At 55.8% G+C, this 25,306-nt stretch overlaps 7 protein-coding genes across 7 annotated transcripts; 4 read left to right on the forward strand and 3 right to left on the reverse strand.

The window, feature by feature from the left end:
- Positions 1-657: 657 nt before the first annotated feature.
- On the forward strand, positions 658-2,479 carry CH63R_00202 (Asparagine synthase; the record flags this gene model as incomplete). The annotated part of the gene is made up of 4 exons (XM_018295177.1): positions 658-1,287; positions 1,343-1,762; positions 1,817-2,353; positions 2,408-2,479. The coding sequence occupies 4 exons, from the start codon at positions 658-660 to the stop codon at positions 2,477-2,479; spliced, it is 1,659 nt and encodes a 552-aa protein (XP_018163539.1).
- Positions 2,480-3,531: 1,052 nt separating this feature from the next.
- On the forward strand, positions 3,532-5,681 carry CH63R_00203 (Carboxylic ester hydrolase; the record flags this gene model as incomplete). The annotated part of the gene is made up of 4 exons (XM_018295178.1): positions 3,532-4,070; positions 4,128-4,294; positions 4,357-5,170; positions 5,321-5,681. The coding sequence occupies 4 exons, from the start codon at positions 3,532-3,534 to the stop codon at positions 5,679-5,681; spliced, it is 1,881 nt and encodes a 626-aa protein (XP_018163540.1).
- A 2,188-nt stretch (positions 5,682-7,869) lies between these two features.
- CH63R_00204 (14-alpha sterol demethylase Cyp51A) lies at positions 7,870-9,550 on the reverse strand (the record flags this gene model as incomplete). The annotated part of the gene is made up of 3 exons (XM_018295179.1): positions 7,870-8,775; positions 8,832-9,275; positions 9,329-9,550. 3 exons carry the CDS (start codon positions 9,548-9,550, stop codon positions 7,870-7,872), a joined length of 1,572 nt encoding a protein of 523 aa, XP_018163541.1.
- Positions 9,551-10,251: 701 nt separating this feature from the next.
- Positions 10,252-14,049, reverse strand: CH63R_00205 (Phospholipid-transporting ATPase; the record flags this gene model as incomplete). The annotated part of the gene is made up of 2 exons (XM_018295180.1): positions 10,252-10,651; positions 10,715-14,049. The coding sequence occupies 2 exons, from the start codon at positions 14,047-14,049 to the stop codon at positions 10,252-10,254; spliced, it is 3,735 nt and encodes a 1,244-aa protein (XP_018163542.1).
- An 859-nt stretch (positions 14,050-14,908) lies between these two features.
- CH63R_00206 (LEM3/CDC50 family protein) lies at positions 14,909-15,941 on the forward strand (the record flags this gene model as incomplete). The annotated part of the gene is made up of 2 exons (XM_018295181.1): positions 14,909-14,914; positions 15,144-15,941. 2 exons carry the CDS (start codon positions 14,909-14,911, stop codon positions 15,939-15,941), a joined length of 804 nt encoding a protein of 267 aa, XP_018163543.1.
- A 5,818-nt stretch (positions 15,942-21,759) lies between these two features.
- Positions 21,760-22,840, forward strand: CH63R_00207 (uncharacterized protein; the record flags this gene model as incomplete). Its single annotated transcript, XM_018295182.1, has 3 exons — positions 21,760-21,992; positions 22,118-22,694; positions 22,730-22,840. 3 exons carry the CDS (start codon positions 21,760-21,762, stop codon positions 22,838-22,840), a joined length of 921 nt encoding a protein of 306 aa, XP_018163544.1.
- Positions 22,841-23,369: 529 nt separating this feature from the next.
- Positions 23,370-25,271, reverse strand: CH63R_00208 (PHD-finger domain-containing protein; the record flags this gene model as incomplete). Its single annotated transcript, XM_018295183.1, is given in 4 exon segments — positions 23,370-23,627; positions 23,637-23,942; positions 24,000-24,164; positions 24,219-25,271. Coding segments are annotated over 4 exon segments (1,782 nt in total).
- Between the last annotated feature and the right edge of the window lie 35 nt (positions 25,272-25,306).

Here is a 25,306-nt window from a genome sequence, read left to right on the forward strand (position 1 = left end):
ACCGAATTCAGTAGCGTGCGTTTGCCTTCGAATGCTGTTTACTTTCTGTCGCTGGTGTAGAAGAGATGTCCGCGAGGTCAACAGGCAGCCAGAAAAACAGAACCATTCAGCCAAACAAGGGAGAGAGCCACGTGACGTTGAAGAATGGTTGCCTAGGTACACAAGCAGCCGCGCAAGTTATGGGCAAGGTGCTGCGTTGCGAACTGCATCATCTGGGCTGTGTAACAGCATTGACGTGGTACAGGAAATCAGAACCAGGAGACATATCTCAGGCCGTCACCGGCATGTGTTCAAGTGCTGATCGACGACTTGGTAGGTTCTGTTTAGTCCAGGTAAGGAGAATGGTGCTTAGCTTACACTGTGTAGTAAAGAGCAACATGGCTTGATATTTAATTCTAGTAGTTCGTGTATTGCCCCTTAACAAGACTCCCTACTCTCGGATTGTCGCTGCTATCCCTTCTTACCTAGGTACCTACGTAGGTATCCGTACCTTGAACGACCTGAGATGTGGCGCAGGGCTGTGGCACAGATATGTGGCTGGTGCACTACCCACTCCACCACTTGACTTGGGTACTTCAGTCCTTGACACACTCCACCATCAATCTGCCTTCATCTCACGTCAACAGCAGGTTTGCGTGTGCTTTCCCAGGCCCAGCAATGTGCGGAATCCACGCAGTTGTTTCTCGCGACGGCTTCCAGTCGCTGCCAACGGCTACCCGGACATGCCTATGCAATCGCGGCCCGGATCATCTCGGCGAGGTTCAAGCCCAGAGCAAAACAGGCGGTGCCGGCTCGGAAAACCTCTTCCTGACCTTCACGTCGACCGTCCTGGCTCTGCGCGGCGACCACGTCACCCAGCAGCCATTCCGCGACGCATCTTCGGGCTCCGTTCTCTGCTGGAACGGCGAGGCCTGGAAGCTTGCCGGCGCACCCGTTCAAGGCAACGACGGCGAGGCGGTATTCTCCCTGCTCACTGCGGCCAGTAGCCGCGACGACGCCGAGGACGCGATATTGGACGTGCTGCGAAGCATCCAAGGCCCCTTTGCATTTGTCTACTTTGACGCGCCTGCGTCTCGTCTCTACTACGGTCGCGATCGCCTCGGTCGGCGTTCCTTGCTGCTGAATCAGGAGGAGGGGTTGCGGCTGTCCAGCGTTGCCGAGAGCACGTCGCCGGCTTGGGCCGAAGTAGAGGCGGATGGCATCTACGTGCTGAACCTGGTCGGATGGCGCGGTGACTCGAGTGGCTCACCCTCCCCTCGGTCGTGGACACCAGGTGAGGCGGAGACGGTAAGCTCGACGCTTCCGGCGGATGATGGTTCGTTTTTGCTACTTACGATGTCAGGTTCTCAACATCGGCGTTTTCAACATGGCACTACCGCCCCGGGACACCCAGCCACTGTCAGCGTCGTCGCCATCGGTCCGGGATGTAAAGCAACAGTTGACAGAATCGCTCAAGCTACGCGTCCTGGACGTTCCCACACCACCGGCTCACGAGGCGGACAACGACACGCGGATTGCCGTTTTGTTTTCCGGTGGGTTGGACTGCACTATCCTGGCGCGTATGGCAAGCGATCTTCTGCCCTCAGAACAAGGCATTGACTTGATCAATGTCGCCTTTGAGAACCCTCGCTTGGCGGCGAAGGCCGAGCAGTCATCTGATGGCCTGACCCTCTATGAGGCGTGCCCGGACAGAATTACTGGAAGAAAGTCGTTCGCCGAGCTAACCGCTGTTTGTCCAACCCGCCGGTGGAGATTTATTGCTGTAGGATTTCTTCATACACCCGCAACTAGGCAGACGTTTGCTAACCCCTGACAGGTGGATGTTCCTTACCAAGAAGTACTTGGGCATCGGAGCCAAGTGATCTCGTTGATGCACCCCCATAACACCGAGATGGACTTATCCATCGCTTACGCCCTCTACTTTGCCGCCCGCGGCATCGGCATGGCGCAAAGCCACCCTTCTGACACGGCTACTCACTACGCCACACCAGCACGAGTCCTCCTTTCCGGTCTCGGTGCTGACGAACTATTCGGCGGCTACGTGCGGCACGCCACCGCCTTCGCGAGGAGAGGTCACCTGGGTCTCCTCGATGAGCTGAAGCTGGACGTCGGCCGACTTGGGAAGCGGAACCTTGGACGCGACGACAGAGCCATGGCCCACTGGAGCCGCGAGGTGCGGTTCCCTTATCTCGACGAGGATTTCGTCAAGTGGTCGATCGAAATGCCAGTGTGGGAGAAGTGCGATTTCGGCTTCACTGAAGCAGACGCAGAGATTGAGCCTGGGAAGAGGGTGCTGAGGCTGCTCGCCGAAGCGCTCGGCATGACTGCTGTCGCCCGGGAGAAGAAGAGAGCCGTAAGCTTCCAAGCCGATTCTTTTCTCGGAAACTCGGAGCTAACGACATGGTAGATTCAGTTCGGCTCGAGAACAGCCAAGATGGAGAGCGGCAAGACGAAAGGGACCACGCTCATTTCTCCTTGAGAGTTCGATCCGGGATGCTAGTGTTTCCCGAGGCTGGCGGTGATGATTACACAGATACTTCCGAGTTGGCGGTCGCCCGAGGGCTGCTGTCGGCGACTGCGCGTTTCTGCTGCTTTGCAGTACAGTAACCCTTTGCCTGCGGCATGCACTCGAGCTTCAAACGAGACCGTCAGCAATGACGCCGTAAAGGCAAGTCTGAGCCAGAGCAGAGTCGAACTGTCCGATAGAGTGATTCTGATAGATAAGAGCAAACGATTCAGCCCTTCAAATCAGTGAGCATGTATGTCCTTGGGCTCTACCAGTGATACAACTTGATGACTTCCATTCTATCGAGGACTCGGGTTTCGAGACTAGGGTACTATTTTTCACTGAACGAAGCAAGCGCATCACGACAACCAGATACCACCACACCGGGTTGTCGATGCTACTGGCATTGGGCATCGGCCGAGGCTCCCTACATCCCGTCCGTCACCGTCGCCATCAACTGCGAAGCTTTAAGGGGTTGGGTTCCCCGTTCCTCTGCCCCCTCCCTTGTATATACAGTACGCTCGCTACCTTGGCCTCGGCAGTGCCACTAACAGGCCCTCGACCCCGGCTTGGCTGCATCGCTTAGCTGCTCTGAGCCCTCAACAGAGACATGATTGACCTGTCACGGCATATCTGGTGGGGCGACCATAAGCACAGCCTCTGTTTGTGTGATCCTTCGTTCTGCTGCCTAGGTAGATCAACCCACAAAGATGGGACAGTAACCAGCTGCTTTTCTCCGTTGATAATGGAACCGAGTCCGCCCAAAGTGCCCATCTACTAGGAACCGGACTGCAGTTGGACCCTTTTTCAAGCTTGGACTTTGCTCATCAACCTCCCACATGGTCATGGACAGGCTCCATGGTATCCGATCACCACCACCGTCAGACCAAGTCGGATTTCCGCCGTCCAGTGCACAGCCATCGGACTCATTCGCAGACGACCATAGGCCACTCATGCAATCCGCGGACTCGGCAGAAGACCGACCCCAGGCGGGAGAACCTCGGCACGCAATCCCGATGAGTTCGATGTCCTTCAGCGCGGCAGCTCCGCCCCGACACGGCGCCGCCTCCGCACCGGCCCATGTATTCGGCGGCTCCGATGCCTCTTACAACCCACTTCCCGATGCGGAACACGCCTCAGCCGAATCACCTGGCTGGGATTACACACCAGGACGTGCCGAAACCAAGTCCGGAATCTCGTACAAGGAGTCTCAACTCGTCCACACGGAGAAGCAGCCGTGGACCGCGTCGCTTCGCGGGTGGGTGCCGGAGCTCCTCTGGTGCGTAGTGAGCACCGCCTCGGTCGCCGCTCTCGCCGGCGTCCTGAGCCGCTTCGACGGCCAGCCGCTGCCGGAGTGGCCGCTCGGGCTGACGCTCAACACCCTGATCGCCTTCCTCGCGACCCTGGCCCGCGCCGCCTTCGTCATCCCGGTCTCGGAGAGCATCTCGCAGCTCAAGTGGCTCTGGTACCGCGAGGAACGGCCCTTGAAGGACTTTCAAGATTTTGACTCGGCGAGCCGGGGGCCGTGGGGGAGTATCCAATTGCTGAAGACGACCAGGGCATGGTATGATGTACCCTACCTAAAGATAAATGGACCCGCTGACGGTGATGCGTGAGGCAGGTCTCCCAGCGTGATTTCGACCGTAGTTTTCCTTACGGCCATCTTCACGTCGACTTTGACGCAGTCTGCCGTGACGTACCCTGTCCGTCTGGCCCGCGTCGACGGAACCGCGGTCGTCTCCCGCTCGACCTCCTTCTACTTCAACACCGCCAACGTCTTCTCCGGGGGTAAGTTGCTTCCGCGACTGCCCACGGCAATGCTCTCCGCTGACAACATCGCCTCTCCGCAGTGAACCAGCAGCACTATACCGAGCAGTCCATCTTCGAGGGGCTGAGCTACAGCCACACGCAGGAATTCCCGCTTAGTCCGGCGCGCTGCCCCACGAGCGAGTGCAAGTGGGAGCCGTACACCTCGCTGAGCGTGTGCGCCAAGTTCTGGAACGTCACGGACTCGCTCAACGTCACCGTTACGCAGAGGTCTCCTCCGCCGCCGTTACGCTTCGCCTCCCTCCCGAACGGGATCTCAGCCAACCTGAGCGGCTACTACCAGGGAATGGTCGTCCTGAGAGGCACGCGGCGGCCCATAGCCTCCGACGTGAACCCTGAGTCGTCCATACTCAACTTCACCGTGCTCTACTCCCTGCGCACCGGCCCGGTCGAGATCATCGGCGCCGCCGAGGCGGTGCTCTACTTCTGCACCAAGACGTACGACCTCTCGTTCGCCGGCAACATCGAGTCGAGGTCCGTCGTCGACGTCACGACTAATGTCGAGACAGGGTCCGTCGAGCTGCCCGCGGGCCAGGGCCGCCGCGAGCTGCCGGCCATCAAGGACCCCCTCGAGCCCGGCGCCAACTTCCCGTTCGGCGGGACGGGGCTCGGGTCCATGGTGGAGAGCTTGGCGTATGCCCTCAACGGCACGTACGCGGACATGGGCGCCAGCGATCCGAGCACGCTCGGCCTGGCGCCGGCGCGGTACTGGGCCGCGTTGCAGTACGGGGCCAAGACCCTCGAGGACCAGGGTAGGCCGGGTGTTTCGCAAGAGACCGTAATCAACGAAGGCATTGCGAACATTACGGGCAACGTTGCGAGGAGCTTATCGAACCGGTGAGTCTTTCTGATCTGCTCCCTGATGCTGCTGCCGTTTCTTTCATTGTTGATATCCGATTGTCTCATTGTTTCCTCCTCGTCTTGCTCCATACCTTTTTTCCCCTTTCTCTTCTTGACTTAGTTGATCGATCGTCAAACCGAGCAAAGGCTGATCAAAGGCACCCCCAGGATAACAAAAGACACCACCAATGTCACGGGCGACGTCCTGGCCGCCGAGACCTTCGTCCAGGTCCGCTGGCCCTGGCTCGCCTTCATATCCTCCCAGGTCGCCCTCTCCGCTCTGCTCCTCGCGATCGCCATCATCCAGACCAGGGTGGCGCGCATCGGGGTCGTCAAGAGCTCCGTGCTGCAGGGGCTGGTCGCCGTCAACTCCAAGGACAAGCAGGCGCTGGAAATCTGTCTCGCGCAGCGGAAGCACCAGGACGAGGTCGACGAGATTGTCAGGAGGGGACCTGGGATCGCGTGGAGTCTGGGAATGACGGAACGTGGGTGGAAACTAGGCTGCTAGCTGACAGCGGTCCAGTTACAGTGACGGTAGATTGACTCCTCTGGACATATGTACATTACGACAATATACAGGTCAACAACGTCTCGCTCCCCATAGCACGCTGTCCGACAAACCGGCGAACTTTATACCCGTTGGGCGTCAGTTCTCTATCTAGAGCGTCTTCCAGAAGTGAGTTTGGGAGTGAGAAGACAAGCAGGTTTTACACTCATTCTGTATCTATAGGAATATACCCAGCCTGTGAAAACTCCTGTCCTATGTGTTAATAAGTCAGACTACCCACTTTTCGGCACCCCCCCCATTTCGGCACCCCAAAAATGAAGCTATTCCCATCATACTCGTCGACTTCAATTAATCATTGACTTCTTCTAGATGCAACAACAATACAGCTTTCAGCTTCACTAGGGTATTCAGAGTCGCTGGATTCGGCTGCATCATCCTCTTTTTCCCCAGCCTTAAGTTGCGCCTGCTGGATGTCTTTGATGTTGGCGAACTTAGTGTTAGGATCCAGCTGGACTGCCCTTCTTTTCCTTACTGCAGTATTGGTGACTTGGGCCTGCAGAAGCTCCAGTTTCTGCTGGGTATTTGCCAGCTCATATGCCTGCTCGCTGAAGCCTTTTTTTACCTTCCTGAATAGAAGGCGTTGAGTAAAGGCATCATTCTCCAGCTCTGTGAATAGCTTCAACTGCCCAGCTAGATCCTTCATCTTCCTTGGCGTCGACCATGCCACTGCAGATGACGCAGATACCCATCCTTCAGCTTCCTTGCCTCCAGACTGCCCTTTGCTGACCTGATCAGATGATCCTGATGCTGCTGGTGTTGATGGGAGCAGTAGGGAGCTCATCAGAGGCTTCGCCATAGAGACAGGCCATAACCCTGTCCATTTCCAACCACTTCTAATGTTCTGCATCGTCATACCTGCAGTACGAGCCTTCTGATAACAGCCTATAAAGTTCCTCTTGCCTACAACAGTTGAATCATTCCACTGACCAAGGTATCCAAGCTCCTTCCTATAGGCTGCCTTGACAGGGCTGAAGACTGACTGATCAAGTGGCTGGAGGACATGGGAGGTATGTGGCGGTAAGAACAATAGATGGATGTTGTTTATATAGCATAACCACATAAAGTCAGTCGTTGTATGACTCCCATGTCCATCCATGATCAGCAGCCTGACCTCCTTGCCCTGAGGAAGAGTCTGAGGGATGAAGACCTTCTGCAGCCATTCAACTGCAGTGGCATCTGAAGTCCATCCATTCTCCGTTGCAGTGAATTGCCATCCTTCATAAGGGCCAAGGTCTAGAGGAAACCACTGCTGCTGGACTGCCTTGCCCTTATAGATAACGAGGGGATTCAGAACATGGCCCAGGGCAGAGATGCATTCGATGATGGATACCCATGCCCTTGATCCAGGCTGTTTCTTACGTACAGACTTCGTCTCAGACATGCCCAGCACCAGCCCATTAGATCCCTGGCCCTCAAGGATACCAGTCTCATCCATGTTGTATCTATTAGCTGGTTTGATGCTGGTGATCTCTGGTATGGCGAGTAGTTTGAACCAGTCCCTGATGACCTCAGTAGATGCCCCATTAACACGCCTAGAATCGATAGGGCGACTTCTCTGGACCTTGACTGATGGATTCCTCTTCAAGAAGGCTTGGATCCAGCCTTTTCCTATAGGCTCTGTATCCCCCATGGCATGGAGGATCCTTTCTGCGAATAGCCTCACTTGCAGATGGGTTGGGGCAACACCAAGGGCATGCTGAATGCGAACCCATTCAGCCAGTTTAGCCTCCTGACTAACAGAAAGTCTCTGCAGGTCAGAAAAGGCAATTGACCTTGGTTGAGTGCCCTTAATCCGATACTGAAGTGTTGATCTTGGGATGCCATACACCTGACCAGCCCTCTTAATGGGCATGCCGTTGGTTATTGCGTCAAGGGCCTGATTGACTTCATCTTCGGTATACTGGCCCATAAGGTTGAAAAGAAGCTCTGAGGAAAAAATGAGGTTATTCGCATAAGTATAGAAAATGTTGTTGATGTTGAAAGTTGAGGGGTATGTTCTGGTGATGAGGCATTTGAGGCATTTTTGGGGTGCCGAAATGGGGGGGGTGCCGAAAAGTGGGTAGTCTGACTTACTGCGTCCACCTAGATACACGGCCACATCTGATGCCATCCTCCTCGACCTAACATTCTACTCCCGCCGAGTCCAGCGGATCTTCGAGGGCTGCATCGGACGTGCAAACATGGACGAATGGTCCGTCGGTGGCACGACGCCATGACGTCCATCCATTGTCTCGAGCTTAAAGTTGCGCACGATGGTAGCAATAATGACACCCAGGTTCAGATACGCAAACTTCTCACCAATGCAACGATGTCTCCCGGCGCCGAACGGGATATACGGACTCTTCGTCCCCTTCGACACAGCCCCGTACCCGTAGTCGACGGTATCGTCGACGTCGACGGCACCCTCGCCGGCCAGGGGCTCGTCCCAGCGGTGCGGGTCCCAGCTCCCAGCGTCCGGGAAGAACTCGTCGCTCATGGCCGTCACCATGGGCGAGGCCAGAAGGACCTTGTCGGTCCCGACGACATAGGGGCTCCCGGGAATATGGAGGGGGTTCTTGACTTTACGGAGGATCGAATGGATGGAGCCGTGCAGGCGGAGAGTCTCCTTTACGACGTTGCGCAGGAGCGGGAGCTTGTCCAGGTCCGCGTACTGCAGGGGCGGCAGACGGAGGCCCCTGTCGCCTTCGCCTAGGTTCCGGGCCTGCTCCTCGTAGAGCTCCTCGGCGATGTCCGGGTGCGCGGCCAGGCGGAGCATGATCCACGCGCTGGCGGACGAGGACGAGTGTTGGCCCCCCATGAGGAGCGTGATCATCATGCAGGCGATCTCGCTGTCGGGCACGGGTGTCCCGTTCTTGTAGCTCGAGCTCATGAGGTTCCACAGCATGTCGTGCTCGGCTTCTGCGCCCAGGCCGGTCTCCCGGCGTTGTTTGATGATGCCCTCGTACACTGCCTTCATCTTGGCGTGGGCGGCGTCTCGACGGCGGTTTCTTGGGAGGGGCAACCGGGGGAAGAGGAAGTTGATCGGGGTGAAGCCCTGGAGGGTTGGCAGACTGTGTTAGCAACCATCGGTCTTTGGGAGTCAAGGCTCACGGGACTAACCATGTCAAGGTCATGATACAGCTCGGCAAACTCGGCCGTCAGCTTCTTTCGGACCTCTTCCCCCTGCAGGGACCGCGCCGCCGTGAACAGCGTGACCTCGGACATGGCGGCGGACACGTCGACGACGCCCGACGCGCCCTTCCACGCGGGGCTCGTCTCGATGTAGTCCACCACCTCCTTCTCGATCAGCGGCACGTGCGATTCGAGCGCCCTCTGCATCAGCCCGAACTTGACAAACTTCTTCTGCTCCATGAGCTTCGAGTTCGGGCAGTCGTAGATGACGTCCTGGCCGAACACGGGGATCGTGAGCGGGCCGTAGATCTCCTCGGCGTTGACGTCCTGGAGCCTCCCGTTTAGGATGAAGTCGTTGCCCTCGATACCCAGGTAGCAGGTCATCTTCCTGCCGAAGAGGGTGAAGGTGAAGACGTCGCCGTGCTAAAGTCGGCCCGTCAGTAGAAGGGGCGGTCATGAAGCACGGAACATCGTACCTTTTTCCGGTGCTTGATGAAGAACGCTACGGGGTCCATGCCGTACGAGACGGCGTTTCCGATGTAGGGGATCCAATGGAAGACGACAGGCGGTTCGGTCTTGCTGCGGAAAACCACCTGTTGACAGGCGTTGAAGAGGATCAAGGCGACCAGTCCGATGAATCCATAGACTGCAATAGACGCCGTAGATACCGGCTGTATTGTTTCTAAAAGGGTCGACATGCTTGATTGGGTTGGACTATAAGCTGAGAGATGAGAGTTTTCGTGATTCATTTGGCCAAAACAATACGTGTTGAAGAACGAGATATCAGTCGCCAGGGGAGGCGGATCATGCTTATTCAAGTTCCATTCTGGCAACCTACTACAGACCTCCCGTTTTTTTCTTGAGCTTGGATCTCATTCTGATTTCGCCTGCGTTGCTCTCTTCTGGTTCGTATTCGTCTGGCCTGGCAGGTTTTCCACTCCATGCTGGTGAAGGCGATGTGCTGTCTTGCACTCAGGTCTTGGATTCGTATTCGTATCGGGTACGTACCGCCATCCTAATGCAGGTCGTGATCGGTGTATCCACAGAGTAAGCACCAGAAAGGGTTGTAATATCACGACCCATGGGATTGTGCAAGGCTGTTATGTATTATGCATCGGTCTGAATTATGCGTTGATGTGTCACGCTGGATACCTCAAGCAATCAGCTACCGAAAGTGCTTGGGATGTAGGAGATACAATAATCAGAACAAGACACTCAAGGTTGTAGTCTTATACATCTTTTCCTAGTACTGTAGAGTTTATAGATTAACACAAAATGAAACCTGCAACCCGCTCCTTTCCCCTTGGATATTGTTGTTCATTCTGTCTCGGGTCCTCGCCGTCTTACCAACACACAAGATTAATGGAGTAGAGTCCCCCTTTGGTAAACATGCTGGCTTTTAGCTGAGCCTCTCAAGTATCTTGGCAACGGCCGGGTCCGTCTCCATTTCCTGCCACAGGCGCAGCTCCCAGTCTCGAAACCCATTGCGAACACCCCCTCCGATCGCCGTCTTCTTCTCAAACGGCCAGCAGCGGTAGATGGCGGAGCGGATCATGCTGTTCTGCTTGAAGGATCTGAGCGTCAGCTCCATCAACAGGAGCATATTGAAAGTTCCGATCAGGGTCATCCACCAGACCGCGTCCGGTCCAAAGCCATTAATCAAGCCGTTTTTAACAGAATACGGCGTGGAGCTCGGTGCGGACGAAACCGTGTTGATGAGCTGGTAGACCCAAAGACCGGCAACGCTTCCGACGGCTGACCAGATTGCGATCTTTGTTTTGTGGTGCATTTCCAGGATCCTGTCGGGGTGATTCCATGTTAGAAGCGATAGTGAGGGGATTGGGAGGGGGGAAATGTCTTACAGAATCTTGTAATTGATCCAGATGATGCAGATAACATACGTCAAAGTGCCCTGAGCGAACAACCCGTTGTCCCTGACGAGCTCCGAGTTGACGTACCCAAGCCAAGGTATTTGGAACGCTACGCTCCCTGCAATCACAGCGTTTCCCATCCACCCGAGGAAAATTGCCATGTTCAAGGCTTCTCTCTTCTGCCCATACGTATACAGCTCAGGGATGGCCATGAGTGTAGCGGGGCTGAGATCCTTCTCCCACGTCCCCATAACGATCATCGAAGCTCCAGTCAGGAAACTGATGAAGATGAGGTTCGTCGGCTGATACAAACTGGTCCCGGTGACACCAGAATCTTCTTGGAACAGGGCCTGGGGCAGGAAGATGAACATTTCCTTCCAGAAAGTGGTCAGAATGAACATGGCGGTGCGGTGATAGCTGTATCGCCCATGCACCAGCATCAAACGGCCCAGGTACCGGAACTGCGAGATGCTCAAGTCGGCCACGCGGGCGGCTTGCTGCCCCTCTCGTCCAGAGATGCCGACGCCGACACTGGCGGTCATGATCATGGCCACGTCGTTGGCTCCGTCGCCGATGGCCAGCGTGAGGGGCTTTCTCGGCCGCTTGAACCAGCCGAGGCAAGCGGAGAGGAAGGACGGCTTGGCATCGGTTGGGGGACCATCGGTGACGATGGTGATGAGAAGCGCCTTCTGAGAGGGTGAAGCGCGGCAGCAGATGACCGAGTCGAGGGCGGGAACGAGTGCGTAGAAAAGCTGACGGACCCGCTGTGATGAGCTCTGCTCGATCTCACCCAGCGTCTTTCCATCAACCACAAGGGCGGTGTGGACGGCGGTGGTGGTCCCCGAGCAGTCCGTGTCTTCTTCAGCCGCCTCGATCTTCTTCATGGCGTTGCTCAGCTGGAGCTCCAGGTCTCCCTCGTCCACATCCAGGATGCTCATCGAGGAGTCGGGCCCGCATATCTGAGTCGAGTGGGCAATGTTGATGGCCGTCTCCCGCTTGTCGCCGGTGAGCATGCAGATCTTGATGTTGGCACGACGAAGCTTCTGGATCGTTTCGGGGACCCCTTCCTGCAGCTTGTCCTCGACCGCGGAGGCTCCGAGGAGATGGAGAGAGTGCTCAATCATCTCGCCGACCTCTTCGATGCGCTCCTGGCGTTGGGTGAGGCTGGTCTCCGCCTCGACAAAGAGCCTCTTCCATTCTTCGTACTCCCCGGCCGTGAGGACCTTGTCTGCGTAGATGAGCGTGCGCAGTCCTTCGGCCGCAAAGTCATCGACGTGTTTGTAGCATTGCTGGATATCGTCTTCGGCGCTCCGAGGGGCAAAACTGTCGATGGGTTCGCTTGGGCCGGTTCGTGATGCTTGTTGAGCCTGGAGGAGCATACCGTCTTCGGAACCATATTCGTCAGCATACCCGAGATTGTTTCCATCACTCCCAGCTGAGTAGGTACTGGAGCGAGCAGGAATATACGGTGCCCCGTTGTTACCTTGTCGATGCCCGTCTGCCCCGCCGGGAGAGAATGAGCTGGTGGCTTGTCGGTAGGCCGGATCCGACGAGTTCCGCACAAGGCGCGGAAGCAGTATGCTGTCTGCGCCCTTGCAAATAAGCCAGAGGCTGCCATCCGGGCACTGGACAATGATCGTCATTCTCTTGCGCTGACTGCTGAACTCGATCACATCCAAGATTCGGTAAACCTCAGTGGTCACGCTGCCGTTTCGACCAGGGGTCTGAACCGTGACTGACTGGGAGGACCGCTGTGTGACGACGAAACCCATGTCGTTTGCCGCCTTGGCCAGGGCAACTTCGTCAGGCGAGGAGCCTTCGTATTGAATGCGGCCCTCTGCGTCGGTCTCTGGGAGGCAAGTGTGGCAGAGTGCCATGGCGAGAAGAAATCGGGATACGCTGATTGTGGAAGGAGAAGTAGGTTCGGTTTGCATGTGGTTTCTCATGTCATCAGTGGTGAAGCCTGCGCCCTGGCTTTGGAACACAGAAGCTTCTGCCTCCCCCAAGTCCTTCAGGTGAAGCCAGCTGATTCCGGCCACGCTGAGTCGGCGAAGGTTCATGATGTTCTCGGTGAGAGTGCCCGTCTTGTCGGTGAAGACGTAGCCGATCTGGCCCAGATCATCGAGGTTGTTGGTGTTGTTGACTCCGGCTGGTGTGTCTGATGGTTCGTGATAGATGGATAGATCGCTCATGACGAGCGAGGCTTGTAAGAGCTTGGACGCCTCAAGGCCTATGTAGAGGGACAGAGGGATGACTTGGTTGAACATGATGATGAAGCCGAAGAAGATTTCCTGGAAGGGCACCGAACCACCCGAAAGATACCACGCCTTGGACTCGGTGGAGCTTTGCCAGGAGAAGTATCCGCCCGTCAAGGCTGACGATATGACCAAAACGTACAACGCAAGGCAGATGACGATGTTGTTAGTCATGGTCTCGAGCGCGGGTCTCTTTGGTTTCATCGTCTGCTTCGAGTTCATCCTGATCTTGCATTCCTCGCCGGTATTGACGACCATGCCGATGACTGTGGAGGTGTTGCGAATGGTGGAACCGCGATAGAGGACCTCGTCGGTCTTCATAGACAATGTGCTACCATTGGCCGTGACAGTGCTGTCGAAGCGATAGAGATCCGCGTTGGGTTGCTCGATGACGAAGTCGGCATGGCACTCGGCAATGCCTTGGATCGTGCTGCAGTGGGAAAGGTTGGCTGGGGACTGCTTGGGCTTAAGATTCGTCTCGCCGTCGAGGGCCATGGTGTCGACGTAAGCAAGTCCGTTCTCGCCGCTGGCGTACAGGAGAACAAGATCTGCCGGGACGTCCTCGTTGCGGGAAAGCTTGACCACATCTCCCACACTGATATCTTCCCACGGCTTTGTGACCCAGTCCCAGCCTCCGGCGCCAGATCCCTCGCCTCGGAGAACGGAAGCCGGGCGACTGTTTTCGGCGGCGTCGGCGCGGTATCTCTTCCAATCGTAGTATGCTTCTTTCCCCATAATCAAGAAGATGAAGATGGTCAGAGGAATGATTTGTGTGAATTTGCCGGTCGTGCTCAGTCCGGGAATGAGCTGCAAGATGGCAACTGTCATCAAATAGGCGTGGGCTAGGCGAGTAAGCTGGTAAGCGAGCTGGCGAGGTATGAAATCCCAGAATGTGTATCGGGTAGTGCGGATTGCGTTGGATACGTAAGGCCCGTTACGTCGTTCGTCCACCAACGGACCTCGGTCTCCCAGTCGGAGAGGAATATTACGGCCTTTGGGAACCAGGTCTGCAGGTGGTTGGCGCCGCAAGACGCGGTTGAGGAAGCCATTCGGCCAGCGACTCTGTGTCATTTTCGAGACCCGGGCACAAGCTTCATGGGCTGGAGGTTGCGAAAAAATCGGAAAAGAATGAAATTAACAATAAAAAGAGCTCAAAGGAGGAGGGCGTGCAGGGCGTTGTGGATGGTGAAGGGCGAGTGTGTGAATCAAACCAACCTCAGACTCAACATCTCCCGTTCCATCTTTAATGTGTCTTGATTGTGCTTACAGTAACCATTTAGTATAGCATCCTAAAACACCGGGAAATTGCTCATCGAGGGCTGTGCCGGTCAGAAAAGACTATCAGAGTTTGCCAAGGACCTCTGGATGGCAGTGTAGTTCATCTGTAACATCCCGTACGATAACGAAAACGAGAACGATATACGACAAACGACAAACGAGCCCGCCCGCCGGCGGGCGGTTGTGTGGCTACTAGGTTGCTGACACGAACGAACGAAGGAACCCACGTACGACTGGGCTTAGCCGTGCCAAGCTAAAACTTAACTTTGTGCCAAGTGTTATTGACGTATTAGGATGCATCGCGCGAATCATACGTTCTTTTATCATACTATAACTAATTGTGACGGAAATGCGCAGTGTTCAGGCGCGTTTTCCTTGGTCTGTCAATGAAGCAACCGATTTAATACACCTGCCAGCCCAAGAGCATTCATTACCTCTCTTTTTCCACGTTCGATCGAGTTTGGCATTGCCCACATAGCCACTGTTAACCCGACCGACTTCTATCAGAGTTGTCATTACGCTGGCGGAACGCATGTCCGATGGCTATTTACCCGTTTCAGAAGAAGAACCCCGAGGAGGAGGTGGTGGAGCTGAGTGAAAGGCCTTCGCGTAGGCCCAAAGATACCCCCTTGAATCAGCAGCGAATGAAAGCATGGCAGTATGTTCCGCGATTATCAATCCCTAGCTAAACACGAGGCGCACATCTAACCACCAGTAGACCGATATTCTCTCCCAAGACATCAATCAAGACATTTCTAGCTGTTGGTATTGTGTGCTTGGCTATTGGAGCATTCTGGATTGTGCAAAACAAAAAGGTTCGTGGGCAAATGCTGCGTCTCACACACTTCAGCCATCCCGCTAACTGTCCCCTTCGCCCGGTACCTTAGATCCGGGAAGTCCGCTTCGACTACACGAGATGTCACGAGATCGACTTGTACGACGAACCCGAACTCATGCCGAGCGAGAACACGTATAGACACTTCAAAGCTTCCTCGACTGGTCATCCCTTGACGCAGTGGAAACGAAGCAATCAGTCGCTCACGTTTGATGGGATAACCAAGAATTATACCATGTGCACAATCGACTTCTTTCTCCCCGACGATCTCCAGCCTCCAGTCCTCTTCTACTACCACTTGACCGAATTCCACCAGAATCATCGGAAATACGTCACTTCCCTGGATGGGTCACAACTGAAAGGCAAAAGCGTCAGCCGAGGATCTGTCAAGGATTCATGTTTCCCAGTCACGTCGAGCCGAAGAGATGGTGGAGAGGAGAAAGTCATCTACCCTTGCGGCGCGATAGCCAACTCCATCTTCAACGACACTTTTGCGGATCCTCAGCGGCTTCTCGGCCCGGACGCAGACCAACCTGTCCCATACGCCATGTCAAGAACCGGCATCGCCTCAGACCTGGACAAGGAGCTCTACAGGCCGACAACGTACCCGGTTCCCCCCGGACCAGGTGACAACGACAGCGCTGTCATAGTGCCGCCTCCCAACTGGGCGGAGAGGTTCCCGAGAGGCTACCACTCCGGAAACATGTTCAACCCGGCAGAGGACGAGGCATTCATGGTCTGGATGCGCACGGCCGCGTCGCCCTCTTTTGCAAAGCTGGCCATGCGGAACAGCGACGAGGTCATGGTGAGGGGGATGTATCGACTGCAGGTGTTTTCTCGTAAGTTTTGACGCGGCCACCCAGAGATTATCACCCCCAAAAGCGAGATGAGCGATGTTGCTAAGTCAGACTACCCACTTTTCGGCACCCCCCCCATTTCGGCACCCCAAAAATGCCTCAAATGCCTCATCACCAGAACATACCCCTCAACTTTCAACATCAACAACATTTTCTATACTTATGCGAATAACCTCATTTTTTCCTCAGAGCTTCTTTTCGACCTTATGGGCCAGTATACCGAAGATGAAGTCAATCAGGCCCTTGACGCAATAACCAACGGCATGCCCATTAAGAGGGCTGGTCAGGTGTATGGCATCCCAAGATCAACACTTCAGTATCGGATTAAGGGCACTCAACCAAGGTCAATTGCCTTTTCTGACCTGCAGAGACTTTCTGTTAGTCAGGAGGCTAAACTGGCTGAATGGGTTCGCATTCAGCATGCCCTTGGTGTTGCCCCAACCCATCTGCAAGTGAGGCTATTCGCAGAAAGGATCCTCCATGCCATGGGGGATACAGAGCCTATAGGAAAAGGCTGGATCCAAGCCTTCTTGAAGAGGAATCCATCAGTCAAGGTCCAGAGAAGTCGCCCTATCGATTCTAGGCGTGTTAATGGGGCATCTACTGAGGTCATCAGGGACTGGTTCAAACTACTCGCCATACCAGAGATCACCAGCATCAAACCAGCTAATAGATACAACATGGATGAGACTGGTATCCTTGAGGGCCAGGGATCTAATGGGCTGGTGCTGGGCATGTCTGAGACGAAGTCTGTACGTAAGAAACAGCCTGGATCAAGGGCATGGGTATCCATCATCGAATGCATCTCTGCCCTGGGCCATGTTCTGAATCCCCTCGTTATCTATAAGGGCAAGGCAGTCCAGCAGCAGTGGTTTCCTCTAGACCTTGGCCCTTATGAAGGATGGCAATTCACTGCAACGGAGAATGGATGGACTTCAGATGCCACTGCAGTTGAATGGCTGCAGAAGGTCTTCATCCCTCAGACTCTTCCTCAGGGCAAGGAGGTCAGGCTGCTGATCATGGATGGACATGGGAGTCATACAACGACTGACTTTATGTGGTTATGCTATATAAACAACATCCATCTATTGTTCTTACCGCCACATACCTCCCATGTCCTCCAGCCACTTGATCAGTCAGTCTTCAGCCCTGTCAAGGCAGCCTATAGGAAGGAGCTTGGATACCTTGGTCAGTGGAATGATTCAACTGTTGTAGGCAAGAGGAACTTTATAGGCTGTTATCAGAAGGCTCGTACTGCAGGTATGACGATGCAGAACATTAGAAGTGGTTGGAAATGGACAGGGTTGTGGCCTGTCTCTATGGCGAAGCCTCTGATGAGCTCCCTACTGCTCCCATCAACACCAGCAGCATCAGGATCATCTGATCAGGTCAGCAAAGGGCAGTCTGGAGGCAAGGAAGCTGAAGGATGGGTATCTGCGTCATCTGCAGTGGCATTGTCGACGCCAAGGAAGATGAAGGATCTAGCTGGGCAGTTGAAGCTATTCACAGAGCTGGAGAATGATGCCTTTACTCAACGCCTTCTATTCAGGAAGGTAAAAAAAGGCTTCAGCGAGCAGGCATATGAGCTGGCAAATACCCAGCAGAAACTGGAGCTTCTGCAGGCCCAAGTCACCAATACTGCAGTAAGGAAAAGAAGGGCAGTCCAGCTGGATCCTAACACTAAGTTCGCCAACATCAAAGACATCCAGCAGGCGCAACTTAAGGCTGGGGAAAAAGAGGATGATGCAGCCGAATCCAGCGACTCTGAATACCCTAGTGAAGCTGAAAGCTGTATTGTTGTTGCATCTAGAAGAAGTCAATGATTAATTGAAGTCGACGAGTATGATGGGAATAGCTTCATTTTTGGGGTGCCGAAATGGGGGGGGTGCCGAAAAGTGGGTAGTCTGACTTAATCGTTTGCATCTTCCCATTCAGACTTCCCCGCCCATCTGCACGGTGGTACAAAATCCATCATCATCAGCACCACCGCGTCTGGCATGAAACGCAACAAGTTTCTCAGTACTGCAAGCATGGCCTTGGGGGGCATCAGCATCGCTCTGGCAGCCATTTCTATCCTCTCGTTACTTCACAAGTCAAAACCGCTGAAGGATCACATCTATCTCCATCGCGGATAGCTAGCTAGCTTAGTATTTCTTAATTGTTCGAGCCGCTTTGTTTTTCTACACACCCGCAAATACTGGGGTACCATGTACTAGTTCTTCCCTTGAGTTCTATCTATCAATTTCGAAGTCAAAGATTATGAAGTGGCTTCTGAAACAATACAGTTCCCCATTTCGGGTCGTGACTGTTCGCATCATTCTTCAGATTGCTCCCCCTGAAATCTGGACAGCTCCACCAATGCACAAGCCTAGAGTCACGCACGCCTGAGCTGCAGTTTTGCGCTGAGTCGCGGTTTCCAGGAAGATCCGGGAATCCAGCTTCTACGGCAAGGATCGAACTGCCAAGACAGCAGAACGCGACGTAGTCATGTTACGATCTGTTCATGATGTTATCTACTAGTACATGGCTTAATAGCACCCCAGGTTGAGTCACAACGATGGGGACTAAGGAAACACGTCACAGGAGCGCTTGCTTCAGCAACAATTCGGGTTAGGGCCCTGGGAGCCTCGTCATTGCCATCTTGTTCTAAATCTGTAAGTGCGGCTTAGCGCTTTCTGCCGCGAGGATGTCTCTGATGAGATGAAGAGGAGCTCGGCACTCACGAGACGTATGCAAGTACGGGCATCAAACTAAACTGTTGGAGATTAGCAGCATGGCGACCACAAGAGAGGACGGTGGCGTTTATCCTGAATGTAACGAATTGGAATGACTGAAACGATTTGATGGGCCGAGTGAGTTGAAGAGGCGGCCGAAGTACACCCAGGGTGGAAGTGCTTCCAGCTGTGTCGGATGGTCGCTTTCGCGATCCGCTTTGTGAACTTCTCTCGGTTGGCGTGGAACACGATGCGAGCGTTCTCCTGACTGTGTCATCCAAACAGGATGGCGGCAGAGTTGGCTGGACTCTACCAAGGATGAGATCACTACTGGACGCTGTCTAATTTCGCGCATCCCATGCTTGTGAGTGCCTAGAGTCCGCCTTACGAGCCGCGCACCGCCGCAATCGCAATGCCGGTCATGTCACAGCGACGCAGACGGAACGACATCGCGATTGTTGGCAACGACACACCGTCACTTCCGTCTCGACAGCCTCCTCATCAGATGGGAGCCCGCGGCCCCCGAAACCCGAAACCCGGCTCTGAGAGCTCGAAAAGCTTCCAGCCTCCTTCTTCAGCTGGGCGCTTTTCGGTTGGTCGTCCAGAAGGCGTTCTGGTATCCCCTGCCCAATCTCCCGGTAGTTGATCAGCAACGGGTCATGCCGTGACCTTTCATCGCCATCGGGCTTTTTTGGGGGAGGTTGTCCAAGGGTTCTCCCCGGAGATTCTGCCCGGGTTCATTATTCAATTTTAAGTTTGCTGCTTTTGACCACTCGTGCTCTTGACCTCAGGCCCGCGGCAGACGCGGAAAACGCGGTGATGGCAGGAAAGTTTGCTGCTCTGCCAGGAGATGAAGTCCATCCTCTCTCCAGGCATCACGATTGGCTTCGGGCTCTTACCTAGTAACACAGATAGACCTAAACTTGGCATCGGGCAGCAGCAAAGCAGGACGGCCCAGGACGACACCCTCATATGGTCTTTCCGCAAGACATTGCTGGCCAGACGGCACACGACATCGGCCAGCCTTCACAGACGACGCAAAACCAAGGCCTCTTTGGAGAGGGCGCTGAGTGAGGGAAACGAAAAGCCGGGGTCCGATAGGGCTCACGCAAGGTTTCCCCGTTAGACCCAGCCTCAATAGGAAGAAGAAGGGGGGGAAAACAGGAAGAATCTGACAGCTGCCAAGGGATGAAGAATCATGGATTGGTACGATGTATTTCGGATTGGTGGGTCGTGTTAGGCGATTAAGGACAGTGGGGGGTGGGGGGATACTATGTAGATAGCATACGCGTTATGATTTCAGAAACGGCTGGGGCCTCACACTTTGCCTTTCGGGGGAGGCGGAGCGACCTCCGCCTCGTTTCCGGGTTCCATGTCTGTTGGACAAGTCGGGATTTAAAAAAGTGGTTTTTGCTGTTGGATTCATGACTTCCAGGGTGTGTGTATGTGTGTGTGTGCGTGTGTGTATATCTGCGGCAAGATAGACAGCTCCTCAGTGAGCCAAAGCATCATGATGATGAGGATTTATTGCTCAGTGAGTGAACAGGGGTTCTGTCTGTCTGGAGTGAATGTGTTCAGAATGCCCACGCCGCTGCTCTTGCTACCTACCTACCTATTACGACACAAGACATCCACAACCACCGATCGAATGGCCCTTCATTTCCTCGACGGCCCTTCTTGTGCCGGGCCGAGGCCAGTTGGGAATCCGGGCATCTCCAATCCCCGGGCAGCACATACGGGGTCCAGACGCGGCTAGGGGGAGGGGGAGGGTCTCTTTCTTGAGCGTTCCAGCGTCCGTCCGGGACACACTGCACTGCACTGCACTGCACTGCACTTCGCTGCCGCACGCACGCGGTTCATCTGGTCTGAGACTTCGTCCGAGCCACTGAGTGCGCCTGGCGTTCCCTCAGACCGGGGCCTCTCTCTGGGGGAAGGGACTATTTCGGAGTTGATGGGGAGTCCTTGGGCCTTTATTTTTATTTTTACATGCAGTCAGTCCCTCCCCCCCCTTGTTGTTGTTGTGTGTCACCCGCAGTCGTGTGGAAACCGGGCTACTGCACAAGTGCCGATGCGAGGGGCGCATGGGTTTGGGTGTATGATCTGCGCAGGGCCCGTTGGATGATGATGCGCCGGGAGAGACGAGGGGGCCTGAGAAGGGAAGCTGCATGCATCTCAACGATGGTGATGTGATGCCGTTACGGATGATGGGGGTTTTTTTCTCTTCCCTTTTTTTGGTCACCATCGCTACACGGACGGGAAGACCCAGCCCCCTCCAAATGGTATCACCCGTCCATCAAACTGACGGCTCTTCGCCGGCCATGTCCGAATCCTCTTTTCCCCCAATCTCTTTCCATCGTCACGTTTCCTCCTCTCTCTCTCTCTCTCTTGAGAGCCTCATCTCTCGTCTCTCATCTCTCGTCTCCCTCCCTCCCCATCCTCACATGAACCATCGTCGATTCGACTGAAAACGGACCTCCCACCGTTCAGCTCCGATAGGAACCCCAACACCCATCACATCACTCACTATTACGACGCCACGTCTGCGACCTGGTCCCTCCTCCTCTCACTCCTTTCTCGCTTCTCTCTCTCATTCGCGCAGCCCGTGTGTGATCTCATGCCCGTTCCAGAACAACCCCCCCACCCCTGACGCGAGGATCATCTCACTCCGGTGCTCACATCGTCTGCAGCACACTTTACGATTCTAATTTACTTCCCGTCTGAGACACCCTCCGCATCGGTCATTAGCACCAGACGCAAGCCTCCTCCCCGTCCATCCAGGCCCTTTTCCTTTTGTCCCAAAAAGCCTCCTTTCACACAACAAAGGAACGTCACTGGGCTTCCACTGGCATGCCGGACAATCTCCAAGTCGGACTCTGAAAGAAGAGGGACCTACCACGCCGGGCGCGCCCAAAAAAAAATCTAACCAGAACACCAAAGAAAGGATCATGCCGACGACCGCAGAGTCCTTCTCCCCATTTCCTCCCGCTGGCCGTTGATCACTTTTACCTTGTTTTTTTCTTCCTCCTTTCCCTCCTCCGGTCCGTTGGTCCACCAACACACCTCCCGCTTTCTCTTCCGCCCTCCAACCCCCCCGACGATGGAACGCCCCCACCGGCCCCCGCCGCTCACGATCCCGCCGCCGCCCCGATCCCGAACCCGCGTCCGACGTCGGCGCGGTCCCAACCCCCGACAGGCGCGCCAGTTCAAGCGCTGGCTCCTCCGCGCCCAGATCGCAAACGATGTCGTCCATGTCGTCGCCGCCTCCATTCTGCTGTGGATCATGTCCTGGTTCCTCTACAACGTGTCGCGCCCTCTCACATACCGCACCGGGTGAGCAAGCATCTTCTTCTTCTTCGTCTTCTTCTCCTCCTCCATCCTCTCCTTTGACTGCTCTTCCCCCGTCAAATTGAACAACCACCGTGTGACCGAATCACCGACTAACGCCCAACGTCCAGCCCCGCCGCCGTCGCCCTCCTCATCGCCCTATCAACCGACATCCTTCTCGACGCCCGCTCTATAGTCCACGCCCACGACCCCTGGCCCGGCTGGGCCCTCCTCCTCCGCCTCCTACTTGGCGTCTCCCTCATCGCCGTCTTCTGGGTCTACATCGCCCTCGGCGCCGTCTTCGCCCCTGGCTTCTCCTACTGGGCCATGCCCGACGCCTACGGCCGCGTGCTGGCCTACATGTTCCTCTGGGGCATCGGTCTGTGGGACCTGCTCTTCGTCGTCCTGTGCCGCCGCTGGCTCGGAAGGGAGGTGAAGCGCTACGGCGGTCGCGCGCGCCACGTCTTCTTCTCCCCCTCCGCCTTCTCATCTCGGGGGTGGCGGGCGCGGACGTCGGCTTCGTCACCCGGCGGAGGCGGCGCGCATCGGCTGGCCAGCGCCGGCGGGCGCGCGGGGGAGGCGCCGGGCGGGGTCGCTGTCGTGGACGTCGAGGCCGCGAGGCCTGCGAACGGGGACGAGGGCAGCGGCGGTGGGAGGGTGGGCTTGCCGGCGAGGATGGGGCTGCAGAGAATGAAGAACAGCGCGAGCGTGAGCGTGAGCGTGAGCCTCAACTCCCTCGCGAGCGGGACGGGTACCGCGGCAGCGGCGCCGACAATGACAATGACGACAAGGGATGCTTCGTCACCTCCGCCTGTGCTCACGCGGCCGGCGTCACGGGCTGCTTGAGGCGCTGAGAAGAGGGTCATGGGCGAGGCGAGGGTGGTGTAAAAACGTACAGTACTGTTTAATGATAATCAAGACAAATATTCCATCGAATCAGCGGTACGCCGCATGGGATGGCACCTCCATCTGATGGCCGGTTCGCCTTATCTTTGTCTGTCTCCTGGGCTCAGCGAGCGAGCCGGCTGTTTAACTCCGTCCAATGATTTCATCTCCAGGGCACATGCAGGTGTGCGCGAACACCCAACGTCGTCTGTTGTGATTCAGAAGTCGATTATCCACGCGTGTCTCAGGAGCGTGCCGGTCGTATCGTCTATCCATAAAAGTCGGGCGACGAGGAACCAATACGTAAACGCCATGTGTTGTTCATATCCGCGTTGTTATTGGTGGCGGAGGTTGTGATAGTTGCAGCAGAGCTGCGGGTATCAGTTCAACTAAAAATGACATGTCGGCCTCTAGAATACTTCAACAACCGGAACCAGGCCGCCTCGTGCCAGGCTTTTCCGAAACGTTGACATGGAAGTCCCGTATCTTCGGGCGAACTCAAAACCACGGCTCCAAACCTCCAAGCTCTTTCGAAATGACGTAGACGTCCTTGTCGATGACGGCCTGCTGGCTCCGGCTAGATGTTCGTGGTTTTTTCTTCCTCTTCTGCACCTCGGTGGTGTTCTTTCCGATCGCCACCATGGTACCAGAGGATTCTCCTATAGCCTGCTGTCCTCCCTGCTGAGTCAAAGGCACCTCGACGGTGCTCCCCTCGGCCAACGCCGCCTCCCCTGCGACGCGTGACTCTGCGGGCCGCTAACCTACCAGCGGCTCCATGATCTGCTTCCCTCGCGGGTCTACCATGAAGTGGCTAAACGCCTCCTCGTCATTGTCGTCGAGGAGGAACGGGTCCTCCTTCTCGGGCTTCAGTTTCGCGTAAAGGCCGTGGCCGGCCTTGGGCCACGACTCGGGCAGCGCGTCGTCGTCGTCCGCCTCGTTAGCTGCCGGGTCAGCGGCCTCTGCCGGTGCCGTCTTCAGGATCTTGCGCACGCCGCCCGTCTTAGAGCGCTGCTTACTGGCCTTGGGACGCGCCGGGTTATTTTGGCGTGGACGTTGAGCTTCTTGCTGGGGCTGGTGGATGTCAGTATTGGTTGTGGTGATAATAGGGGGAGGTTCGGTGGAACGTACGACTTTCGGCTGCGCCCAGTTGGGGGACCCAAAGATGGGAAGTTCCGGATGCTTTTTGGAGATGGAGACGAGTACGTCTGCGAGGAGACCCGGTTGGAGTTCATTGCTGAAGATAAGCAAGTTGACTAGGTCGCTCTGCATCAGATCCCCAAAATACTCTCGTCTCTGTAGAACTGTCAGCAAAAAACTCGCGCAGTTGCCCACACCTCCGTCGCTCACCTCCGCAGGACTCGCGTTGCCCGCCTCAAAGCCGACGATCTCCGTCTTGGGGAACTTGGGTAACGTAGCAAGGCGCTTCTCACGTCTCCGCTCAATGTCGTTGTGCTGCTTCTTCCACTCCGCCTGCTCCTGTTTCGCCTCACGATACAGGGCAAGCTGGCGCTGGTACTTGGCATGCTCCTTCTCCTCGACCTCGCAGGTGCGGCACTGGAACCGGTGCAGGTCGACGGCGACTTCGTCCGAGATCTCGGGGTTGTGGCAGAGTTGGTGCCAGGCCTCGCCGCAAGAGCAGAGGACGATGCGGTTGGCGGAGGTGTAAGAAGTGCGCTTGCAGTTCGTGCACATCGGGTGGCCGTTACCGTCACCCTTGGCCCGCTTCCTCTTCAAGGGCGGCCTGGGCATCGGCCGCCTGAGAATCTCGGGTTCTGAGTAGGCAGGAAGATTTGACGACATCCGTGCGGCCTCGTCTCCTACCGCTCGCTTCCGCTTGGCTCCGGCGGAGGGCGGTTGGCTCAGTGCGATTATTGAGGAAGCCTTGTGCGTGGGATCAGGCAAGTGCAACGTCTGGGGCAGGGTGGACAAGTCCACGGGACAGTGCAGAGCACCTTCGTCGCTAGTCTTTGAAGGTGCAGGAGGCTCGTCTTTCCGTGGGTTAGGTGCTGATGAGAACAGCTTCCTGTCACTTCCCTGGTGGAGACGGCTCAGGATGTACCGAGAGGTGGCAGGAGAGAATTGGCGCTTGTATGAAGATGGCGCAGAAGTCGGCGCAGAAGTCGGCGCAGAAGTCGTCAAACGTGGCTCTTCATGCTCAAGTGAAGCAGGCTGAACTCCTGCAGGGGCGGCCTCCACGGGGGTGATTGACGGTTGACTAAGGCCTACCGCATCCATTTGCGCATATTGGGCTGTAAAACGAGTCGACGTTGGAGGGATGCCTTCCCCTTGGACTTCGGTCTCATCCTTGACGAACATATTCTCATTCATCGCATCCTGGTCTGTCGCCGTGGCCTCGGGCGCCAGTGGCCCGAACATGGTGAGATCGATGCCGTAGGACATGTGGCGGGTGTGGTTAGAGAGTCGCAGCAAGCGCT

The sequence above is a fragment of the Colletotrichum higginsianum genome, chromosome 1, assembly GCF_001672515.1.
Source record: "Colletotrichum higginsianum IMI 349063 chromosome 1, whole genome shotgun sequence".
NCBI lineage: Eukaryota > Fungi > Ascomycota > Sordariomycetes > Glomerellales > Glomerellaceae > Colletotrichum > Colletotrichum higginsianum.